General features: G+C 43.1%; 1 protein-coding gene across 1 annotated transcript in view; it reads left to right on the forward strand.

Annotated features, from left to right (window-relative positions):
* The window catches only part of LOC115471308 (capping protein, Arp2/3 and myosin-I linker protein 2-like), a 91,882-nt gene that overhangs the window by 41,473 nt on the left and 34,006 nt on the right, over positions 1–16,403 (forward strand). Inside the window, exons 4-7 of the mRNA XM_030205010.1 lie at positions 3,157–3,227; positions 11,083–11,156; positions 16,092–16,167; positions 16,255–16,343. Coding sequence (XP_030060870.1) covers positions 3,157–3,227; positions 11,083–11,156; positions 16,092–16,167; positions 16,255–16,343 — 310 coding nt within the window. The remainder of the gene's footprint in view (positions 1–3,156; positions 3,228–11,082; positions 11,157–16,091; positions 16,168–16,254; positions 16,344–16,403) is intronic.

Here is a 16,403-nt window from a genome sequence, read left to right on the forward strand (position 1 = left end):
GCCAACAAGGCCTTCCTTCTGAGTTTTGTAGCTCTGGTCACATCCGGAAAACGTTAATCTTCTCCCCATAAAAACTCATATCTTTCTTCTCAAAGAACAATTTCAAAATCATAAATGTATCTCATTCATTCATATATGTAACCAACAAGGTAGCCCTTGTAGTAATAACGTCTTGCGTATCTTCTAAGAAAGCTGTTAAATCAACCTCAGATGTTACTAATTGATCAATACCTTGTTCTTCTAATTGGAGCTTCTTTGTATCAGGTAAATATAAGCAATTAACCAAGGGAATTGTCTCAAATGTTGGTAAATTCAAAATTTCTTTGAGGTACTTCCTCAAGAGAATTTCTGGAGATAGTAAATAAATTCTAGGAAAATTCAAGAATCAGATGCTACAAGCTCTTCTGGCATTTTCATTCATTTCTATTTTTAAATGAATTGCATGGGAATCATTCAAATTTGAGACTGAAGCAGCTTTCAGAGCTGAAACCTGAGATTCCAAACCTGAGACAGATGTAACTAATGACTTTAAATTAGTATCTACATTAATAAATTTGTCCACTACTTCCTTAGAGAAGGAAATAGACTGAGAAACAATAGTCTTAACATCTTCTCCATACAGGAATTAAGGTCCCAATGATCTTTAAAATAATTTCTTGGACAGGACCCCTGACCCATTGGGCAATGCCTGAGAATCAGCAAACTTAATTAAAGCAGGTAGAGGTTCAAAGGAAAGTTTACCAGTTGCTATACCTCTAGGCTACCCTGCAGAGTCAGTGGAGGTAGTGGAGTTCATTCAGGAGAACTCAAGAGATATTCCTATATAGGGGATAATGCTGGAGCAACAGAGACACCAGGAGAACATACTAAATGTTTGTCCATAGGCCCCACAGTAGCAGGAGTGGAAACTTTCATCTTTGCTTTCCGTTTCCCCATCTTAATTCAAAAGGAAAGAAGAAAAAACAAAACAAAAATGTACCTTGAAGCACCTCGTAGCTCCTCGTTGCTCCAAGGGGCAGGGCAGCCACGCGCCACAGGGATGCGGCATCTAATAGCGAAGGGAAGAAGCCCTGGATGACATCACAGGGCATCTCAACCAGTGCCTGAAGGAAATCTACACAACTATCTGCCACAGATGATGAAAAGCATAGACTCCAAGTAAACACCTCGACAGCCACTCCTTCTCCCATCTCTATGCATGTTTGTATGACAGACCCCTGATACAGGCGCATGATGAAACACAGGCTGTTTCAGGTTTTGGAATAAAGGATTGCTTCCTTTGACTGCTATGTCTGCCTGTTTGTTCCACCTGTAGCCTTATACACTTCTTCTGTACCTAGATGGGAAAGTAGCCAATGTAATGTGAACTTTTGAAAACGATTCTGGGATGATCTGGGAAACTACAGACCAGTGAACCTGATGTGAGTGCCAGGCAAAATGGTAAAAGCTATTAAAAAATCAGAATTACTGAACACATAGGCAAATGTGGTTTACTGGGATAGAGTCAACATGGATTTAGCCAACAGAAGTCTTGCCTTACCAATTTGCTATGGGATCGATTGCAGGAGAAGCTCCTGCCTGGTTAAACCCCATTAAGCTAGCCATCCAGCAATATTCAATGGCACTTAAGCAGATAGTGCCACTGAACATTGCCTGTGACTGCCTAGGCACTGACTGGTTTGTGCTGTGGCGAACCAGGGCCGGAGCTTGTGCAGAGCCAGCATTTAACTGGTTAGCTGTAATATTCAGTCCGCTAAACAGCTAACTAAGCAAAAAGTCTGTTCTAACATTATCCGCCAAGTTAACCAGTCTGAATATCGGCGGTGCCTGGCTAACTTCCATGTAACCACACCTACCCAGATATTCAACGCTGGAGGCCAGACATGGCCCAGCATAGAATATGTGGGCTACTCATGCTATTTTAGCACAGGTCCATTTATGCAATGAGACCAGTTACTAATAACTGGAGATAACAGAAAAATAACATGTCTTAATGGTAGCCCACATTGATAACTTCCACCCTAAATTTCCTCCTGAAAAACAAAATGTGACTTGTTTGGTCATAAAATCTGATGTACAAACATATAAGATGGTTTTTGTATCCCGCTAACTCCCACAAAACAGTGGTTCAAAGTGGTTCACAAAGAACTAAAAATGAAAAAGATAAAACAGTTTCAGAGAGCAATCAAGCAAGGATTTTTTTTTAAATAAATACATTTTCAAATTATAATGAAAAAATAATAAGAGGGGGAAGCTCTTATATCAGAAGGTATCATTATCACGCACTTGAGGCCCCTTTTACCAAGCTGTGGTAAAAGGAGCCCTTCAGCGGCATTGGCGCGTGGATTTGCCACAATCCGAGACCCCCTTTTACTGTAGCAGGTAAAGGCACTTTTTAAAAAATGGCTATGCGGTAAGGTAAATATTGCTGTGCAGCCATTTCCTGGGGAAGTCCTTACTGCCACCTATTGAGGAAGCGGTAAGGACTGCCACGCTAACCCAGAGGTAACCAGGCAGTGCGTGGGGCTGCCAATTGCTGTTGAGTAAGCCCCCAGCGCTGAAAAAATAAAATTATTTTTTGAGTGCCGGAAATGGCGTGCAGCACACACTGGCACTACCACCAGGCTCCTGCAGTAGCCTGGTGGTAGGGCCGATTTGCCATGCACCATTGCCGCGGTAGCCTTACCATGGCTTCATAAAAGAGGCCCTTGATTTGTTAAGATGGCTTAAAAAATGTGAAGGCCAAATCTCTAACCTAGGTGTCTATGCATGTTAATATTTAGAATACTAGCACGTATACACATACCAAAATGGCCCAAATTTACTTATTAGGATTTATTCTCTGGGAATCCCTAATAAACAGAAAGGAAGTGCTGTGTACTAAGTACAAACTCCCTCACATCCTCCATTTCTCAAAGAATATTTTTGTTTCTATATTGTTATTGCTACTGATATAGCACTGCCAGGCGTACGCAGCGGTTTACAGACACACAGAATAAACTGTATCTTCTTTTTTGAAATTTATAATCTAGTAGACAATCGGACAATGCAGATCAAATATGTGGGGGTGGGGTTGGGACTTTGAGGCGCAGGGCCCCTCTTCTCTAATTTGCTTGAAACTCTTCTGTGAACAGTTACACCACTTTTCACCTGCAGGTGGATTTTCACAGACTTACGCAGCCCTGTGTGATTACAATGGATTTCCCTTCCGTGAAGAGATCCAGTGGGTGAGTGTTCTTGAAGCAGATGGAAAGCCTTTCCACTTTATTAACATTATGCCACAAAGATGGGAAAAATGCAAACCTGGATAGAGGTTCTTAGCTCCCCTTCCTCCAAACAAAATGAGTCAATACTTAAAACTCAGTGGTCTGCATTTGTTTTAATGCTAACCTCAGCATTTATATTATTTACAGATATTCAGGACACTATCTTCATAGTGAATAGTACCACCTCTATTTGGATAGCTTTCCAGATAATGTTAGAACAGCAATTTTTCTGTCCTAACTCTATCCAGATAGTTATCCAGATAGCAGTCTGAATATCACCACTCTCCATATAACTTCAGTGTCTGCGCAGTTACTGCCCTGGTACTATAGCAAAAGGACAGTGGAAATGACCAAGGACCAGGGTATAGCCAGGGAGGTCTCTTAAAAACATTAATAAACAAATTTACATAAAATCATATGAGGAAAGTGCGTAACCATCGACAGAACTCGGCACGGACTGTGTTTCGGTGCTAACACCTGCCTCAGGAGTCCACAGTATGTAAATCTAAATAAAACATACATACATGTAAAAATAGAGACTACATTAACATCTTTATAATAAATAAAAAATATAACAACGAAGTAAATATTTAATTACTAAGCAGCAGTGGCGATCCTAGCCTGCATGACACCCAGGGCAGATCGCCGATGCGCCCCCCCCCCCCGGGTGCAGCGCAGCCCCCCCCCCAGTGAAATGACACCCCCCCAGGTGCACGCCGCTGGGGGGGGGGGTGCCGCGGCGCGCGCCTGTCAGCTGAGTTCGCTAACTTCGCTGCAGCTCCCTCTACCCCAGCAGGAACAGGAAGTAACCTGTTCCGGGGCAGAGGGAGCTGCAGCAAAGTTAGCGAACTCAGCTGACAGGCGCGCGCTGCGGCACCCCCCAGCGGCGTGCACCCGGGGCGGACCGCCCCCCCCTTGGTACGCCACTGGTAAGCAGGTCAATGTGAATTGAGCGAGTGCAAAATAACACATGAAAATAGACCCAAACAATTGTGAGGGACGTAGAGACTACAGTAAAAGACCTTTATGGGAAAAGAAAGGGAGGAATATGGCAATCAAATGAAGATGTCTATGAAGTCAAGGTAAAGCAGAAAATCTAGGACACAGATTCCCCAGACCAAGCTGGGGAAGATACAGGTTGAAGAAGTCCAATGATTAAAATATGCAAAAGTTACAATTGTTTCGGTTTATTTTCATGTGCTATTTTGCACTTGCTGAATTTACATTGTCCTGCTTGGTGTATGAATATTTAGGGAAAGGGAAATGGGATTTGATATACCACCTTTCTGAGGTTTTTGCAACTACATTCAAAGCAGTTTACATATATTCAGGTACTTATTTTGTACCAGGGGCAATAGAGGGTTAAGTGACTTGCCCAGAGTCACAAGGAGCTGCAGTTGGAATTGAACTCAGTTCCCCAGGATCAAAGTCCATTGCACTAACCACTAGGCTACGTTATATTTTTTTATGTATTATAAAGATATTAATGTAGTTAAGAGGGACCACATCTGCTCTTCTCTTGGACTGGAGTAGAGCGGATGTGGTCCCTCTTCACAAAAGTGGTGACCTAGAAGAAGCTGGAAACTACAGACTGGTAAGCCTCACTTCGGTTATTGGAAAAGTAATGGAAGCGATGCTGAAGAAAAGTATAGTGAATTTCCTGGAATCCAATTAGTTGCACAATCCAAGACAACTGTACAAAGCAGATCGTTAATAAACCAAAATATATTTTATTGATATAACAGAGTTAAAATATGCATACAATAGCCCATATGCATACAATAGCCCGACACAGGCCGTGTTTCGCCCAACTGGGCTGCTTCAGGGGCTATATAGTAGTTCTCCACTACCAAAACAGAAATTTGCTGATAAAAGCAACTGAGGTCGTACAAACAAATGTGGAGATAAGAGGCTGTTTGTACGACCTCAGTTGCTTTTATCAGCAAATTTCTGTTTTGGTAGTGGAGAACTACTATATAGCCCCTGAAGCAGCCCAGTTGGGCGAAACACGGCCTGTGTCGGGCTATTGTATGCATATGGGCTATTGTATGCATATTTTAACTCTGTTATATCAATAAAATATATTTTGGTTTATTAACGATCTGCTTTGTACAGTTTCCACTTTGGAGTTTGCGGATCATCTGCCCCTTTGCTTTCTTGGACCAATCCAAGACAACAACATGGTTTTACCAAAGGTAAATTGTGCCAAACGAATCCCATTGAATTTTTTGACTAGGTGACCAGAGAATTGGATCGAGGATGTGCAATAGATGTAATCTACTTAGGTTTCAGTAGAGCCTTTGACACGGTTCCGCATAGGAGGCTCTTGAATAAACTTGACAGACTGAAGATAGGACCTAAAGTGTCAGATGGATGGTGATTAATGGAATTCGCTTGGAGGAGGGAAATGTGAGTAGTGGAGTGCCCCAATGATTGGTGTTGGGGGCCGATTCTGTTCAGTATATTTGTGAGTGACATTGCCGAAGGGTTAGAAGGTAAAGTTTGCCTTTTTTGCGGATGATACCAAGATTTGTGGATACCTCGGAGGGAGTGGAAAATATGAAAAATGACCCGAAGAAGCAAGAAGATGGTCTAATGTGTGGCAATTAAAATTCAATGCAAAGAAGTGCAAAGTGATGCACTTAGGGAGTTGAAATCCATGGGAGACGTATGTGTTAGGCGGTGAGAGTCTGATACGCACCGGCAGGGAGAAGGAAAGATGATACTAATTGAGGATCTGAAGGCAACGAAACAGTGTGACAAGGCAGTGGCTGTAGCCTGAAGGATGCTAGGCTATATAGAGAGAGGTGTAACCGGCAGAAGAAAGGAGGTGTTGATGCACCTGTATAAGTCGTTGGTGAGGCCCCACCTGGAGTATTGTGTTCAGTTTTGGAGGCTGTATCTTGCTAAGGATGTAAAAAGACTTGAAGCGGTGCAAAGAAAAGCTACAAAAATGGTTTGGGATTTGTGTTACAAGACATACGAGGAGAGACGTACAGACCTGAACATGTATACTCTGGAAGAAAGGAGAAACAGGGGTGATATGATACAGACGTTCAAATATTTGAAAGGTATTAATCTGCAAACGAACCTTTTCCGGAGATGCGAAGGCAGTAGAACAAGAGGACATGAAATGAGATTGAAGGGGGGCAGACTCAAGAAAAATGTCAGGAAGTAATTTTTCACGGACAGGATGGTGGATACTTGGAATGCCCTCCCGTGGGAGTTGGTGGAGATGAAAATAGGAACAGAATTAAAAACTGCGTGGGATAAGCACAAAGGAATCCTGTTCAGAAGGAATGGATCCACAGAAGCTTAGCGGAGATTGGGTTGCAACACCGGTAATTTGGAAGCAAAGCTAGTGCTGAGCAGACTTCTACAGTCTGTGCCCTGAAAATGGCAAGGACATATCAAGGTCAGATGTACATATAAAGTAACACATACAATGAGTTTATCTTGTTGGGCAGACTGGATGGACCATACGGGTCTTTATCTCCCGTCATCTACTATCTTACTATGTATGTTGTATTTAGATTTATATACTGTGGACTCCTGAGGCAGGCGTTATCGCCGAACCACAGTCTGTCAAGTCCTATGGTTATGTACGTTCCTCATATGATTTTATGTAAATTTGTTTATTAAAATTTGTAAGAAATCTCTTTGGCTACACCATTGTTTCTCAAGTTGGTCCTGGAGGTTTTCAGGATATCCCAAATGAATATTCATGAAAGAGATTTGCATATAATGGAGGCAGTGTATGCAAGTCAAACTGGGCACATCGTGCCCACCCAAAGTGGCATACAAAACAATATAAGTACATAAGTATTGCCATACTGGGAAAGACCAAAGGTCCATGAAGCCCAGAATCCTGTTTACAACAGTGGCCAATCCAGGTCACAAATACCTGGCAAGATCCCCAAAAAGTACAAAACATTCTATACTGCTTATCCCAGAAATACAAACATAGCTACTTCTGGGGGAATTCTGTGCCACTGAGCAGTGCAGAATTTGCACAGAATTCCTTTCCTCCACAAGCTTCATAGAATTCTGCCTTTCCAGCACAGAATTCTGTGCAGTCTGTTGAATATGCTCTGTTTCTGGCTGGCTGCCTCCCTTTCTGCCTACCTGCACATGCACCACTACAGCGTGGGAAGACAGTGGAGCTGCACAGCCGCATATTGGGTTGATTCCTCCTCTGTCTTTGCCATCCTGGGCCCAACTGAGCCGTGCAGGCCTTCATATAGCTGCATGGCTTAAAGGAGCTGCTGAAGACCAAGGTGGCAGAGAAGGAGGAAGAAGCAGCCCATTGTGTGGCTGTGCAACTCCTCTCTCTTGCTGTGCTGTAGTGGTACGAGTGTAGGTAGGCAGAGAGGGAGGGAGGGGGTGCCTGGAATTAAAGGTGGATAGAGTATGTGTGTGGGGGTGGGGGCTGGAAAAAGGTGGATGAGGGGTGTTTGTGTTTTTGCCATGGCAAGGATGTGGAGGACTGCAGGAAGGTGCATGGGGTTGTGTGTTCCGTTTTGGGGGCTGGAGACTGAAACAAGGTGGATGGGGTGGCCTGTGCTATGGTGGGGGCTGAAGCAAAGTTCATGGGGTTGTGTATGTCACGGAAAGAGAGCTGAAGCAAGGTGGATGGGTTGGTGTATGCCATAGGGGGAGGCTGAAGCAAAGTGCATGGGGTGGTGTGTGCCATGTGGGATAGGGGCTGGAAAAATGTGGATAGTGTGTGTGTGTGTGTATGTATGAGATGGGGGGAGATGTCAGCCCTTATCATTACAAATAATCCCCCGGATTCTACATATGGCATGCCAAGTAGCATGCGTAAATTTGTGCACGTGGCCAATTTACGCATGCTACTAAATTGCATAATGAGCCACTTAGTCATGATTTTGCCCAATAACTACCAATTATCAACACTAATTAGAATTAATTGGAATTTATGTACGCTTCTTTCTAGGCATATTCTATAAAGAGATGTACATAAATTCCCACATGTGCAGCCAAAAAGAGGGCACGGTCATGGGATGAGTGTGGACGAGTCAGGGCTGTCAATCAGATGTATACATGTGGTTACTGAATTGGAACCTATGGCCCTAGATTTAGGTGCAGGCATTTACACCAGCTTTTCACTGATGTAAATGGCCATGCCTAAATCTAGGCGCATCCACCGGTCTTCTATAAAACATGTCTGAATGTAGGTGCATCTTATAGAATATGCCTATGGACACGCCTAGGTTTTAGGCACCATATATAGAGTTGGGTCCAATGTGTGCAGAATTTTGCAGAATTGTCAAGTACTATGCCTAGAATTTTAAATTTTTTTTGCGCAAAATTCCCCCCAGGAATACGAAGCCTAGTGGTTAGAGCACTGGTTGACAACTAGAAAAGCCTAGTTCAACTTCCACTGCTTCTCCTTGTGATGTTGGACAAGTCACTTTACCCTCCATTTCCTCAGGTACAAACTTACCCCCCCCCCCCCCCCCCGTGTCGGCATTAGCGCGCACAGCTTAGTAAACAGGGGGATTAGTTTTTAAGCCCTCGGGGGACAGGAAAATACTCAGTTTACCTAAATGTAAGTAACCTTGAGCTACTACTGAAAAAGGTAAGAGCTAAATTCAAATAAATACATTAAAAATACTCTACTACCCTCATCTCTTGATGTAAGTGTTTAGCTTTAGTGCTTGACCATGAGTACTAGGGATAAAGACATGCCTTCACAGTTTATCCAAAAGACAAATACTTCATGTCTGGTCTGATGCCTTTTGGCATATTATTCTGAAGTGTGGGTGCAACTACAGAGAAAGGCTAGCATGCGCCACAAAAATTTTCCTGCCCGATATTTAGCACTATTTAACCCAGTTAGAATGGATGCTGACTGGTTAAATAGCGATTAACCAGCTATCCACCAATATTCAGTGGAGGATAACTGGTTGGCGGTAAGGTCTCAGACCCAAAATGGATACAAGGCAATTTTCTGTTAATCTGTTCGTGAGCCCTTGAGCCCAGACCGAGGCCTAAGAAGGATCTTGGCCAAGGCCTAGGGTAGACCAAACAGGCGCTACGCACAACCCAAGCCACCAAGCCCTGCACCACAGGAAAAACAACTAGCACCACCAGAAAAAGGGAGATAGACCACTCAGGCGGGCCTCACGGCAGAATGGGAACCCACTCGTACAGAGTCCAAGCGTGCGGGCCTCACAGCTGAACAGGAACCGAGTCATACACTGAGAAGGGAGAAAGAATAATGAGGGGTCCCCCAAGGGACTGGAGCACAAGCAACGCACACAATGCTAGCTAGAGACAGAAGGGAAAGGGCGTCAGACCGAAGCTGCTATAGGAATACACAAGGTTGTGCCACATGGCAGACAAGGATAAGGGAAGCCCCTCAAAGGAATACTCTAGGCTGTACTGTACAGCACTCAAAGGTAAGGGAAAACCACCTATAGGGATACACAAGGCTGTGCCACACAGCGCACAAGGGTAAAGGGAATCCACACACAAGAATGCACAAGACTGGCCCCACAACACACAAGAGTAAAGGGAAGTTGCTTCTAGGAATACACAAGGCTGTGCCACACAGCGCTCAAGGGTAGAGGGATTCCATATACAGGAATGCACAAGGCTGGCCCTACAACACACAAGGATAAAGGGAAGCTAACAGAGAAAGTTGCCTTAACATACACAGATCAGATAAAGAGCAATGCTCACCATAATCAGGTGACAGACTCAGCAACCAAAGGGAAAAAACAAGCTAAAGGGAAAGGCTGTTTCTGAGACACCAAACTGCAGGAAGCAGGGCTTACACAGCAGAGAAAGGCAAGGCAAACAAAGGAAAACTTAAACAAACAAACATGAACAATACAAGGACAGGGAGGCTGCTAACAGAGGCAGGACAACAGCAGGCAAATACTAAGCCCAGCACATAAAGGATTACACAGAGGAAAGGGAAACTAAAACAAACAGACTATAACGATACAACGGACAAGCTTACTACAGACAACACTACACCAGCAAAGCAGGGAACAGACTCAGGTGCAGGGGAGTGAAACAATCAAGCTCACGCTGGGAACACCAAGCAAACACAGAACCTACAAGCTACAAGGAGAGTAGGCAAACTCCAACAAACACACAGTGTGCTACAGCACAGACTGAGAGAAAGGGGAGCAGGCTTCAGATGACAGGAATCAAACGCTAAAGCATGGGCTATAGGGAGAGGTAAGCTTAAATAGAACAGGCTTCTGATGTCTGCTGCTTCAGACGTCTGCTGCTTCAGACTTCTGCTCAATCCCTGACAGGCCGATCAGACGCGAGTTCCAAACATTCCCCTGCCTGTCTAGCAGAATCATAACATTTTCATTTTGCTGCACTTCCATTTTCGGCAAAAATTTTAAAAGGCTTTTTTTACAGGTGTGCTGAAAAATGATTCTGCGTGTGCCCAAAGCACTTGTCTACACTACCACAGGCCATTTTTCATCGCCTTTGTAAAAGGGCCCCTGAGGATCTTGTTTCTGGAACCAATGAAGTTTCCACATGATAGAGGTTACAGAGGTTCACCTCAAACTGCAGTATATCCCTATGGCCCACAGTATTCTGGACCAACTGCAGTATGTGCATTAATCTGCCATATAAGCCCACAAATTGACTCTAATTTGAACTATCATCTTAAATTATGTTTTATCTTTAAGTAAGGGTGTGCTTGGTAACTGGAATTTATTTTTTAAACTTCTGCTTGTGTAATATTGAGTGGTTACAGTAGAATAATAAATACTTATCTTCTAGTGTTTTTGCTAATGTATGGAACTATCTTTATGTTAAGGATGTGGACAATATATATCATAGCCAAGACTGCAGAGAGTTTAACCTGCTGGACTTTACTCACCTGGAGAGCAGGTAAGCCCTGTGTTTGGAAACCTGTTCCACAGATTGGGCTGACCCCAACTAGAAATGTGCAAGATAATGCATCACCCCTTTTCCTCTTGAGCTCTGGAATCAAACCTGTTTATGTCACATGATCATGTACTTTGACATAGTATATGGCCTTTGCTGAGAAAAGCATCAGGCAATAGTGTGCTTCCCATAGAGGTCAATATTCAGCAGGCCGATATCTGATTGACAACAAATTGGTTAACATATCTAATGATCCTTAACCAAATCATCAACTAGGTATCTGGTTAAGTTTAAAGTTATGAAAATCATAGTTTAAAGTTAAGCATGTGTCTTTATCTAGTCCACATAGACCTACAACTTATGGGGTTTGATTTAATAGTTTAATGTTAACTGGCTAGCACTGAATATCCAGTTAACTTTTAACCATGCTACAGAATGTCTCTTCCCCTAGAAACTTTAACTGGATAACTTCAGCTGGACATCCATTGTGTGATCGACAGTTTCAAAACAGATGATTTATCTGGTCAACTCCCAAAGCATTTCATATCACTGGACAGCATGACTTTTGTTACCATAATGAGGTTGGGTGTTTGATGTACATTTTTGGATGCTGATAACAGAAATTATATCAACATTTTCTATATTATATGGTTTTCCAGAAATTTGTTATGACGCATGCACATCAATACATCACTAGTAAATGAACACTGCTTAGTTTAAATATATTAAGACATCATTTAGCCAGATTTTTATCTATTGGTCCAGGAGAAGTTGATGGATAGCTAGTTATTGCATGACCTGATGGATAATTAAATTGAAAATGTGTTGTGAATGTATTAATCATGCTGACACTTTCTGCTACATTTGTGCTGAGCTCTGTCTGAAGGCACAAAGAAGAACCATGGCTCCACTGGTGAGGAAGGCCTTTGAACTGTATTTTGTATGTAAAGCTGGCAATTAAGAGAAAAGCTGGGCTCCTTATATTTACTGTATATCCTGTGCAGTTAATCTGAGAACTTGGATCAAAAATTCATGGCCAGCCATACCATTTGCTTTCCCAATGATATGGAGAGAGGAGAAAGATCGTGCTACAGATTGTTATTTCTGTTTGACAAATGTTTCAGAAAACAAAAGGTTAATACCCTATCCTAATCTGCCATCAGTTTTGAGACCAGTGCCACCTGACAACAGTCTTCCTGACCAGACAAGTATACCTTAGACCAGTGATGGTGAACCTTTCAGAGACCGAGTGCCCAAACAGCAACCCAAAATCTAATTATTTATCGCAAAGTGCCAACAGGGCAATTTAACCTGAATAACAGGTGCTGGTACTCATTATGGGCGGGGTCACCACATATGACTCCACCCCTATGATAGCCACACCTCTTACACCAGCCAGCCATGGCGCATATAAACAGACATCATTGAAAATATTATACTAGTATAGGAGAAAAAAAATAACATGATTTTTTTTCATTATAAATCATTTCTGTAAGCTGTTACAGCTCCAGTATACCCAGTGCAAAATAAGACAGCAGATGTAAATTCTCAAATTGGACATATTCCAAACACTAAAATGAAAATAAAATGATTTTTTCTACCTTTGTTGTCTGGTGATTTTGTTTTTCTATCCATATTGGTCCTAGTCTCTTATTCTGCTTCTCTCTATCTGTTCTCTTAACTCTGTTTCCAGGGTTTCCTTTCCATTTACTTTTTTACTTTCCTCCTTTCTTCTTCATTTCTTGCCCTCCATCCATGTCCAGCAACCCTCCTCTCCCCTCCAGCCACCCTCCTCACCCCTCCAGCCACACATGTCCAGCCGCCCTCCTCTCCACCCTGCCCTCCCAGCACCAGGCAGGCCTCCCTCCCAGCACCAGTCAGGCCTCCCACCCACCAAGCACCAGGCCTCCATCCCTCCCTCCCACCCACCAAGCACCAGGCCTCCCTCTCTCCCACCAAACACCCAGCATCAGGCCTCCCTCCCTCCCAGCACCCAGCATCAGGCATCCCACCCAGCATCAAGCAGGCATCCCACCTAGCATCAGGCAGGCATCCCTCCCTCTCTCCCTCCCACCCACCCAGCACCAAGCATCAGGCCACCCAGCATCCAGCATCAGGCCTCCCTCCCACCCAGCACCCAGCATCGGGCAGGCATCCCTCCCACCCAGCACTCAGCATCAGGCAGGCATCCCTCCCTCCCACCGAGCACCAGGGCCCCGCCTCCGAAATTTAAAAGGCATACCTGGTCGGGGTTAAGGTGGCGTTGGCAGCGGCAGCGAAAAGTGTGTTGTTTGCTCGGCGCGCCTTCGGCCTTCCCTTCTGTCTCTCAAGCTCTGGTCCCACCCTTGCGGAAACAGGAAATGAGGGTGGGCCCAGAGCTTGAGAGACAGAAGGGAAGGCCGAAGACGCGCCGAGCAAACAACACACTTTTCGCTGCCGACGCCGCCTTAACCCCAACCAGGTATACCTTTTAAATTTCGGAGGAGGGGGGCTCTGGTGCTCGGAGGGAGGAAGGGAGGGCGGGCGGCCTGGTGCTCGGTGGGAGGGAGGGCGCGCGGACGGACCAGTGACAGCGCGAACCAGCGACGGCGCACATGCCAACAGAGAGGGCTCTGCGTGCCCTCTCTGGCATGCGTGCCATAGGTTCGCCATCACTGCCTTAGATGTTGATGATGATAGAGCAGCAAATGACACATTGGAGTTCAAAACACTGAAAATGATCTAGATTTTTAGCCGTCACAATCAAACAAACCCCATCTAATAGCTCATTTTGAATTAAATGGCTTAGACAATAAAGTTCACATTTCAGCCAAACCCTGCATGACAGACTCAAGGCTAGGAAAATGTGATTTTATAAATTATTGACTATCGTTTATAAGCATGATGCAACAGAAAATGTGCAAACTTATCTTAATATTGTCCCATCTTGCTGAAACAGGTTGTCTTGCCCTGCTTCCTAGTTACATCACAGTTCATGTTTATTTTTCATATTTTCAAAGGCACATGTTTTTCTTTTTAGTCAAGAAATGTATCTGCATGGAAGAGAGGTGCAAGTGTATTCAGGTGCTTTTCTCTTAGGCAATGTTCAGTGTAAAAGAGCATATCTTCTTGACTTCTAATTTTTGTTATGTGACAGTGAGAGGCATTTTCGATATGATGTCTAAGTCTGACTTTGGACGTTTTGCTCAAAATGTCCAAAATTCAAGTGGGGAATATAGCTATTTTAACATCTGTCTTTTTTTTAAATGACTGTTTGCTAGATGTTTTTGTGCTCTGTGCATTTATCTTTTTGGATCATTTTTGAAAAAAAAAAAAAAAAAAGTCCAAGTGAAAAATGCACAAAATCAAGCCATTGGGATGTAGGAGGAGCCAGAATTCGTAGTAGACTGGCCAAACAGACATCCCAGCAGAGTAGTGGAGCACCCCCTTATATTTATTTACTTATTTATTACATTTGTACCCCGCGCTTTCCCACATATTGCAAGCTCAATGCGGCTTACATAGTTAATACAATTACAATAGCAAATAGCAATATTGTATGGTGAGCCCTCCAAAACCCACCAAAAACTTACTGTACCCAACTATACCACCACTACAAAAACCCTTATGTCTTCAAGTGCCACCTATATGTGGGTACAGTAGGTTTTTAGTGGGTTTTGGGGGGCTGACACTTTCCATCAGAAGTGTAACAGTTAGTGTGGATTATGAGCCTGGGTCCCCTTCTCCACCGTGCACTGCACTGACAACTAGGTGCCTCCAGGGACCTGTTTGGTGCTCTAATAGGACTGACCATAACATCTGAGGCTGGTGTGTACTGTTTTGTTCACATCTTTAGGGGGTAGGAGGGGGTAGGTGACCACTGGGGGAGTAAGGGGGTCATTCCTTTATTTCTTCAGTGGTCATCTGATCATTAAGGGCACTTTTTGTGGCTTAGTTTTTATAGGGAATTAAGAACTATCAATATTCTTTGTAATATGTAAAGTCTGTTCAAAAAATAGTTATAGTCTGTTTTAATATAACTATTCTTTTTGAACAGACTTAGTCTTTACTAAAACAGGTCTAGACCAAAATGTCTTAGTTTTAGTCCTGGACGTTTTTGTTCTGTTCCATTATGGCTAAAAAAAAGATCAAAGTCTTAGGAATGCCCAAATCCCACCCTTTACACGCTCCCAACAGGCCCCCTTGAGGCTTGGTCATTGCAGACGAACTGCATAGATAAACGTCTGCAAAATGGGTTTCGAAAATACTCTGATTTTCCTATTCCATCAATATGATTGTCGTATTATATTGTAAGCCACATTGAACCTGCAAATAGGTGGGAAAATGTGGGATATAAATGCAGCAAATAAATAAATAAAAACGTCCAAATGCTGCTTTATGCCACTTGTTAGGCATTTTTCTCTTTCGAAAATGAGCCCCAGTGTTAACTTGTATGCTTGCTTTGTGAAGAAATTATGTAGTAATTAATGTAGTCAATAGCCCTTCTCTATGGCTGCATCATGTCCTCTTAAAGGTGTACCCTTAGCTCTGTGTATCTATATAAAATTTGCAATGTCAACTCTTAATCTTATTGGCTTTTGTTTTAGGATTAATTTCTTTATAGAGCATGTGGTTCTGCCTGGTAGTCACTAAGGGCTCCTTTTACTAAGGTGCGCTAATAGATTTAGCGTGTGCTAAATGCTAAGAAGCCCATTTTATTCCTATGGGCATCTTAGCATTTAGTGCACACTAATCGTTAGTGTGTGCTAAATCTAATAGAGCACCTTAGTAAAAGGAGCATAAGTCAGACCAGTCCTCTGACCTAGTAAGCCTTATACTAGTTTGCGGTACTATCCCAGAACTGGTGATCATCACCATCCCCCTTCATCCTCTAGCTTTTCAGTTTTCAACCATTCAAACAGTAGCTGTTCTCATTGCTGTCTTTGTTTCCTGTTGTAGAGACCTTGCACTCAGCATAGCCTCCTTATCCTTTAATATGTGGTTCTCGAGGTTGTACTGTAAGGACTTCAAGTTGGTAAGTACAAAGCCAGAAAAGATAAGTATTAATTGATTGGCGTGAACAGCAAAATATATTGATATATTTGTTTTCCTTTTCTTCTAGAATCTTGAAATTTCTGAGCAGATATTGTATGTGATCAGTAGGTCAACGAAACTGGAAGAGTTGGTTTTAGAAAACAGTGGATTAAAAGTGTAAGGAAAAACATTCAGATTGCTTAAACGTACTGCGAATGATTTGCATTTGAATAGTGG

This window comes from Microcaecilia unicolor, chromosome 5, assembly GCF_901765095.1.
Source record: "Microcaecilia unicolor chromosome 5, aMicUni1.1, whole genome shotgun sequence".
Taxonomy (NCBI): Eukaryota; Metazoa; Chordata; class Amphibia; order Gymnophiona; family Siphonopidae; genus Microcaecilia; species Microcaecilia unicolor.